The 8189-nt window shown below is 37.0% G+C and overlaps 1 protein-coding gene across 1 annotated transcript in view; it reads right to left on the bottom strand.

The window, feature by feature from the left end:
• LOC118330364 (mucin-5AC-like) overlaps positions 1–5478 on the bottom strand; it is a 14998-nt gene extending 9520 nt beyond the window's left edge. Inside the window, exons 1-17 of the mRNA XM_035664859.1 lie at positions 5352–5478; positions 5115–5156; positions 4761–5019; positions 4556–4670; positions 3899–3989; positions 3706–3818; positions 3411–3621; positions 3192–3317; positions 2342–2459; positions 2114–2252; positions 1926–2030; positions 1733–1802; positions 1492–1629; positions 1221–1385; positions 1042–1136; positions 791–917; positions 441–696 (exon numbers count right to left, since the gene is read on the bottom strand). Coding sequence (XP_035520752.1) covers positions 441–696; positions 791–917; positions 1042–1136; positions 1221–1385; positions 1492–1629; positions 1733–1802; positions 1926–2030; positions 2114–2252; positions 2342–2459; positions 3192–3317; positions 3411–3621; positions 3706–3818; positions 3899–3989; positions 4556–4670; positions 4761–5019; positions 5115–5156; positions 5352–5436 — 2255 coding nt within the window. The 5' untranslated portion in view covers positions 5437–5478. The remainder of the gene's footprint in view (positions 1–440; positions 697–790; positions 918–1041; positions 1137–1220; positions 1386–1491; positions 1630–1732; positions 1803–1925; positions 2031–2113; positions 2253–2341; positions 2460–3191; positions 3318–3410; positions 3622–3705; positions 3819–3898; positions 3990–4555; positions 4671–4760; positions 5020–5114; positions 5157–5351) is intronic.
• Positions 5479–8189: the final 2711 nt, after the last annotated feature.

Here is an 8189-nt window from a genome sequence, read left to right as displayed (position 1 = left end):
CTTTTATGAAAGGTGCTTTACAAATAAAATGTATTATTATTATTATTATTATTATTACTTAGCATTGAAAATTTTCAAGGGACCACGACCATATGTAAAGCAAGCATTGATATAGTATTGGTTTAGTACTGCCAAATGCCTTAACACTGCTACTCACTCTTCAGTAAGAACACATGAATAAAACACTGTGACAGATATATACAACATTACATACAGTTGACCCACAATTTGCTCCAGAGACATTTAATTCATAACATTGGACACAATAATCTAGAGTAATCTTAATCTTAAAAATAAATGCTCTAGGTGTGAAGTTGCATTCCCCTTCTCTCTTTCCTCTCATTTCCTGCGACCTCCTTCCTGTCAGTAACAGAGCATAAAATCCCCATAAAGATTGCTATGCTTATGCTTAATTTTATTGGAAATATTAAAATGCTTACCAAGTTTGTCCGTGGAGCTTGATGAATTGCCCATGGTGTACCACTGTGTCTCCTACGTAACAAGGGCATTGTGTAGCTGACACACATGCATCCTTCTCATTTAGGTAAGTTCCTTCAGCACAGCCACAGCCATCAAGCGGAGTAAATTCAACGTCACATGTTGAGTCTGACTGACTAAGGGAGCGACAGGTGCGTCCACAGCTCTTCATTTGGTAGCCATACACAAAAGTAGGAGGACAGCCGGTCGTGTATTTATCTTTTGAAAGGAAACAGGTTCAATTAATGTTTAAATATTAAGAACATATATTGGCTTTATTTATTTCACATTTGATAGTGTGGGTTTAACTTACTGCATACGGTGTCCCTCCATCCATTCAGAAAGACACCTTCAGCGGCACATGCATGGACATAGGAAGATAAGGCAGCACACATGCACTCCTCACTGTTTTCACAGGCGCAAGTGTCATAAATACAAGACTGTGGAGAGAAATACCAACAAGCTAAATTTGTAGTTTAAATGAGCAGCTGTAAAGTAAAATAACACAAATACATAAACACACACACACGTTAAGACTGCAAACAAAAATAAATCACTGCTTACAGCTTGATAGACTGCTGGGTTTATTTCAGAATGGCAATTTGAGAAAATCCCTTTTGGGTCAGACAGCAAGGAGCACCAGTGTTTGGCATATTTCTCTACAAAAACAAAGAAGCATGTTTACTGGCATTGTCTTGTGAAGAATTATATAAAAATACAGTGCATTGATGTCTGTGACCTACCGTTGTCCACGCTCAAAATGCAAGGGTCCTTAAGTATGTTTGTCACATCGAGGCAGCTTGTTTGGGTTTTCCATGTGTTGCCAAATGCCACAGCCGTTCCCTCAATCAGTCCATTTATGGTTCTGAAGTCATCAGCTTCTACATCATTAAAATCTCCACAAAGGCCTGGATGAAGATAATGACTTTGATTTAACACTTCATAAAATACTCACCACACTATTCATCATATATGTTACACTAGAATCACAAGTGTTCAAGAAGTAAAGCACACCGTTGAGTTTTCCTTTATTGGAAACACTGGCTTTGATGTAGACCTGCATGATAGGTGTGAGCTGAATCTCAAGAGAAAGCCCATAGGTGGTGTGGATTACAATGAAGAATGTCGATGGGCTGAAGACTGTTACGTCGTCTGCAGGAAAAAATTTAATAAAGAGATGGTTTTAATTTGGGAAAACTCAATATAACTAATGATTTCATAGGAGAATGTACACCAAAAAGAATCAACTACTCACCCACGAAAATAGGCAGTGTAGAGATCTGTTTGTTATACAAAACCTGTCCATTGGCTTGAACTACAATCATCTGCAGTCGGAAAAAATTCAATGTGACAGTTAAAAATGAACAATCTCAGTGTTTCCAACAGGTATGAAATGGAGAAGATCCAATAAATAAGTTTCACTTTATCATAATAAACTGTAATTTTACCATTTCTTTAGACAGGAGTAGAGTAACTGCAGTCAGGCAGGTTGATTTATCAGATTTTTCACATTTGACCAGATCACCAAGTACACTGAAAGTCCCATTTGTTTCCTGAAGTCAAATGAACATAATTACAAACTGTTTGCTTATGAATATATGGATATATGAATATTATGGATGAATTAAGTTTTCACCTTGGAGAGAACATAAGAGCAGTCTCCATGGAAAGTGTATGTTTTATCATCATAGGTGGAGATATGGGAGCCTCCCAATATGGAGCAGACACCATGACAGTTCATATCATTACAGCTCCACTGACCCTGGGTACAGGTGCTGTGAACAGAGTTCAGTCACCTCAACTGGACAAACCACCTTAAATACACATGTTGTAAGTATTAAATTAAATATAGTGAAGTGATTACCAGTTTTTACATGGACCTGAGTACGACTCCCCTGGTTTGTATGGCTTGCCATTGTGTAAGCAGGAGCACTGATCAACAGCAACACACCCACTTTGTTTAATGTCGTCAAACACAGTCCCTTAGGAGAAACATAATGACAAGATTAGTCATAGGGCAACAGTAAACCCTTATACACACTGCAAACCCTGTAAAAGTCATACATGTATGTGTGGGTATTGCAAATTATTTTTTAACACTTATTTTAGCACCAGAGTGTGTAGAGCCTAGCAAGTGTTATGAGGAGAAAACTACATTGCTTTTGAATTGTTTCATTAATGTGCATGAATTAACAAAACATAAACAATATTCTTTATGTGAATTTAGAATTCTTATTATATTATTATTAAGGGATGTCAAAGAAAACATCAATGTGATCAGGAAAAATCTTATGTATATAGTATATCTACATATCTCCAATCAATAAAAACTTTAACCTTGAATCAAAATTTTGATTTTGACCATGGTCTGACAACTTCCATTGTTAATTCAAAGTACATTAGGCTACACTGTTGTATCGTGAATCTAAGCATCCAAAGGTAAGCCCTATGTTGCAGCACAACAGTACAAAGAAAAATTCTGAGAGGTGAAGGACAAATGTAATGTGATAACCTCAATACATTAACATTAACAAGTAATTACTTCAGCATTTATAGGCAACTAAATACCAAAACATAATAACATCACTTTAAGTTCTGTTACAACTTGACAGAAATTCAGCAGCATGAATAAAGTCATTTAAGAGCATAAATTACTCATTTGTGTGAATGAAATAAAACATCTGCTTGATTCTGTACAAAATCTGTAAACTTACCAGGTGGACAGAAGCATCCATCTATGCAGTGATCATCACACACATCGCTTCTCTGGGGGTCACTGCAAGTGTCAGTACAGGGGCTACCGCATTCATAGTACTCCATGTTGAAAGGGCATGTTTTTGCTATTCAACACACACCAAAATGTATAATTTAGAAACAGTGATTCTAATATAAATACAGTGAAAACATGTAAATGTTGTGATTGCTGTTCTTACCACACAGTTGTGCGGTCTTCCATTGTTGTGGTTTCCCGCCTGCATGAGCACACTCACGGGAGTACTCTGATATGGTTGAACACAAGCATGAAGTGCTACTGTTACAGTAGCACAGGTCTTTCATGCAGGCTTTGATAAAGGAGTCAGTATCAATCAGTTCCTGACAGCTGAGGAATGCAGGTCCTGACAGCAGGTTCTCACAGAGGTCTGTCTGTAGGTCAAAGTATAAAATGTACTGAAATTGTACCTAAATGTTATATATACAATTATTTGAAGCAAATCCATTTTCACATACCTGATTTGTACAGGTCTGTGTGGCTGTAGAGGAGACTTCTTCACAGTTTTCAGTAGGACCATTGACTTTCCAGACCTCCCCATAATATTCAGGAGTTAAAGACTCCCCTGTTTCTAGAGGAAAAAATAGGTTTTAGCAAACGTTAGACAGATTTTCTGCAGTTTTTTTTTTAGCTTTATTATTTAGTATTTACCTCTGTTGATGAACTCATCATAAGTTCGGACTCCGTTGAAGTCACCACACAGGCCACAAGTCTGATTCTCAAATTTTGCATCCAGCTCAACCTTAAAACCAAGTGAAAATATTACTTAAGTACTTAATAAGTCTGAACTACTGGCACCATTAGTTTGATGATGCCTTTCTTTTTCAGCCATATCAGACAAGAATGTAAAGTCTGAACAACCACATGACCATGAGTAAGTGGATGCTTTTCACTACCACGGTTACAAAAAATGTACTGTTATGCTTAAATTTAACAACATTTTTAACAGCACACCTGGTACAACTAACTTTGGTAGTGTTTGGTCTTACTTTTTATACCTTCTCATAAACACAGCATGTCGAGTTTAGTTCAGTCATCAACAACAGAAATAATGTGTTGATCAAGACACAATTTCTTTCATTTGATTAATCTTAAATAATCTTAATCTCAGTGTCAGTGAATCACTTCCCTAAGCTATCAAATGGCAGTCCAACTAAATATAGTGTATACATTTTTAGTGTCTGTCCTTATCTGTAAGTTACCATAATTAAGATAAAAATCAATCTCAGATATTATTTATACATCCGTGCAATCCGTGCAATCAAGTATGATGGTTGATGACACAATGAATACAATGAATACACATACCCAGAGGGAGTCTTCTTCGTTCCACATGATGACCAAACCAAGCTTTGCCTCGATTTTGACATAGGAGACAGTTCTTACAATTGTAATGCCAACCTGGCTGAATGGCATAGTGACACTAGAGGGGACAAAAAAAACCATCTCATTAAAATAATAAGTCTCAAGTAAAATAAAAATAATAAAAGTCACATAATCCAAACAGACTCACGGTTTCTCATCGACGTTGATGGAAGCGTTGGACAGTTCCACAACGATCCCATCCAGTTTCATAGTGACCTGCTTAATGGTGTTGACCCCATTTATCTCCTGCCGCTGGAGCTGAATATTGAAAGTCTCATAGCTTCCCTTACAGTGCGACGCAAGGAGGTAGTTGCAAGTGTAGGGAAGCTGGAAGAAATCTCCATCGAAAGTCTGAAAATGAGAGTTTCCCCAGGTACTACAGTACTGGTTGTTGTGAGAGGGGCTCACTGTGGTTTGTGGAGGAAAAAATACATTAATCACACTGTAATAAAAATGTTACATGATTTTTTATCATTCATCTTTGAAAAAAATAAAGAATTACCTGTAATTACTGGCATTTTGATCACCTCCTGATGAACAATGACTTAAAAAAGACAAACATTTATACAGTCAGTGCAAAGCAAAACAAAGCTGTTTATATTTGTATTATACAGTATGAACAAGAAAACAGAAACACTGCAAGGTAATTTTATCAATTTTTCTTCCCAGGATAGGGTCCTTAATACTTGATAGACAGTGTAAAACATTAAAGTATTTGTGTCCCATTGAATGTACATACCAGTGGCCTCAACAGATAGTCCAATGCAGAGGGTGAACCATGGTATCACCCATTCAAGTGGCATCCTGTCTGTTCTCATGATCATTGAGTACTCTCTGTCCTGAGAGGGATGGTTAAGCCAACTGGTTTCCCACCATCAATGTCATGTAATATAGTTCATTGGGTGTTTGCAGTTTAGGAGGGGTAAAAGATACATTTTGGGTGTCAACCATTGTGGTTTTTGTCTCCATTATGATCACACCCATTAAGAAGCTTGTGACAACACTTCTCTCTCACTCACATTTCTCCATCTCTCTGCGTCATGAGGCATCCTATCAACCACTCTCAGGCTACATACTTTGGCTCTATATATGTTAATCTTTGGTAAATATGAACATATATCCTATAGATAAGAGAAATTGTTTAAATAACATACAGTTGCAGATGATGAATCATTGCACAGCAGGCTTTAATTATGGAACAGTTGTATTCAGGTTCTGGTTTTCATGAGAGGAAGATGAGTGTGTATGTACTTTTTTCACTGAACCAGAACAATTTAAGCTGTGGGCTGTGCCTCCATGTCTACTAAGATTATAAATAAATGGGTTGAAGTGAAGCCTTCAAGTAATTCCATAAATCACTGGACCATACATAGACCAAACATTTGTCAATGACTTGAAATGTTTACTGACAGTCCAGCATGTCTCCTTTCTGGTATCATTGTTCAGTCACTGAGACCAATATCATTTTTGAAGCACACTTTCCATTCTGATTTTTAGCTATGCAAGAGTCATAGCAACAACTACTACATATTCAAGGTCTCCAGAGGATGAATAAACTGAATTTGGTGCTCTCCTGACTTTTCTTCTAGTGCTATCCGCAGGTCAAAGTGATCACCTACTCATCCAGAGGTGGGAAGTAATGAAGTACAAATACTTACTTTCTGACATCAAACCGAGAGGGAAACTCAACCCTATTTTAGGTTCAGTCAGCTTTGCATAGAAACAGCTGATAGAAATCCTTAAGAGAAACCAAGATAGTACTTGTACATTTTTATTTTAGTGAAGAAGCTCAATCAGTACTTCTTTACACAAGTATCTGTACTTTTCTTGAGTAAACAAGGTTTGTACTTTTGCCACCTCTGGAATAATGGCACAAAAGTTACAAGTTTCCCAAATCATGAATGCTAGTGACTTTTCCTTTATACCATTATTCCTGCTACACATCATTGTGAACATGTTGACATTAGCATCACAGCCTAACAGAGAATGGCTGACTCTTGTTTAAAAATGCTTCCTTGTTCCTGTCTACATTTCTGTGATATAAATCAATATTTGCTACAAATCAATTTGATTTGAGTTTTACTGCCACTAACATGCCCAAATTGATTATTGGTCTAGTTTGAAATATTTTCAAGTTTTTAACTCCCTTAGTTTGAGACATGGTGTTTTATTAGCTGTGACATGCGAGGCTTTCAAAGAAATATGGCAAATATAATTACTAACTGTTGTGTTGGGTTGATAAGCCACTCAACAAAAACTAGGCCTAAACGAGACAAAGAAATGCCCCCTAATACTAGATCTTCAACTCTACAACTTTTATATAGACATGTATACTAGTAGGTTTACATGGTACTAAACCTACTAGTGCTGTCTACAAATAATAAAAAATTTATGTATCTAAGTGAGGAGGAAGTACTTTGCATTTGCATTTCACACACCAAGAAAGTAGTGACAGATAAGCTATTACAGTCAAGTGCAAAGGTAATTCTTCCTTGTTTTGTGGATAACATCTAACAAATGTGTACACAGGTGACAGTTGGAAATCCCCAAATTGAGTTGAGTACATACTGTATTAACAATGTAAATAAAGGTCAAATAGTGACGTAATTGCCAGCGTTACTGTTCTATTTCATTTATTTCCACCCACAGGATCACAGGCGCCAGAGACAAAGATTACGCTTAAACTCCGGAGCGACACGCACAATACCTCTCACCCCCTTCGTGCTTCAGTCTGAACACAGGAGCATCTTCAGCAATAGACTATATAGAATAGAATACAATCAAGGTAAAGACTGAAGACCACACGAGATCCCTCCTACCTATTTTTTTATTTATCTGCTATCTTGTTATTACATCTATAGGGGAAATCACACCTTAATACAGTTCACGCTTTGGTCATGGCTTGTAATTTATACACACTCATACCCATCACTTTCATTGAGGCACTGCACCATCATTTGTACTTTGCATTTCACTAAAAGTAAAAAAAAAGTTAAAAAGGTTTTCAACTTTTAATGTTAATATGTGAGAGTATACTGTATATACATTTATTATACACATCAGCCATTACATTGCATCTGGTTATCATTGCACCTGTCAGTGGCGCACACAGGTGTAATGTTCACACTTACTCTCAGGCAGTGACCAGGTTTGTCCTTGCTGGAAAGTGAAATGGATGTACAGAAACACACACTACTGAGATACTTTCGTCTCATAAACACAAACATGTGGAGTCACAACTCGACAACAGAGACGATCCAACTTACCATCAAGAGCTTTTTGGCACAATTAATACTGAGGACACAATGTACACACTTCACACAGCATTCATCTGAATCAGTTTCCACATGTTGACATCCCTGAGAGAAAGGGGAGAGTTAAGTTGCACAGTGCAGTTTTATGAATTATTTAAAAAATGTATAGTGTGTATGAAAACAATGTTATCTTGCTCACCTTTTTGCAGTTTTTTTTTCACATTGTTGAAACTCAGAAAATATTTTGAATCATTGGGTCCAACTCAGGTCCACCTCTTTGGTACAGGTGCAAGTCTCAACTATGTTGGGATCCAAGGATACCT

The sequence above is a fragment of the Morone saxatilis genome, unplaced genomic scaffold (assembly GCF_004916995.1).
Source record: "Morone saxatilis isolate NCDOM2014 unplaced genomic scaffold, NCSU_SB_2.0 Contig2, whole genome shotgun sequence".
Classification (NCBI taxonomy): domain Eukaryota; kingdom Metazoa; phylum Chordata; class Actinopteri; family Moronidae; genus Morone; species Morone saxatilis.
Note: the sequence above shows the minus strand (reverse complement) of the source record. Positions and strands in the feature narration are given on the sequence as shown.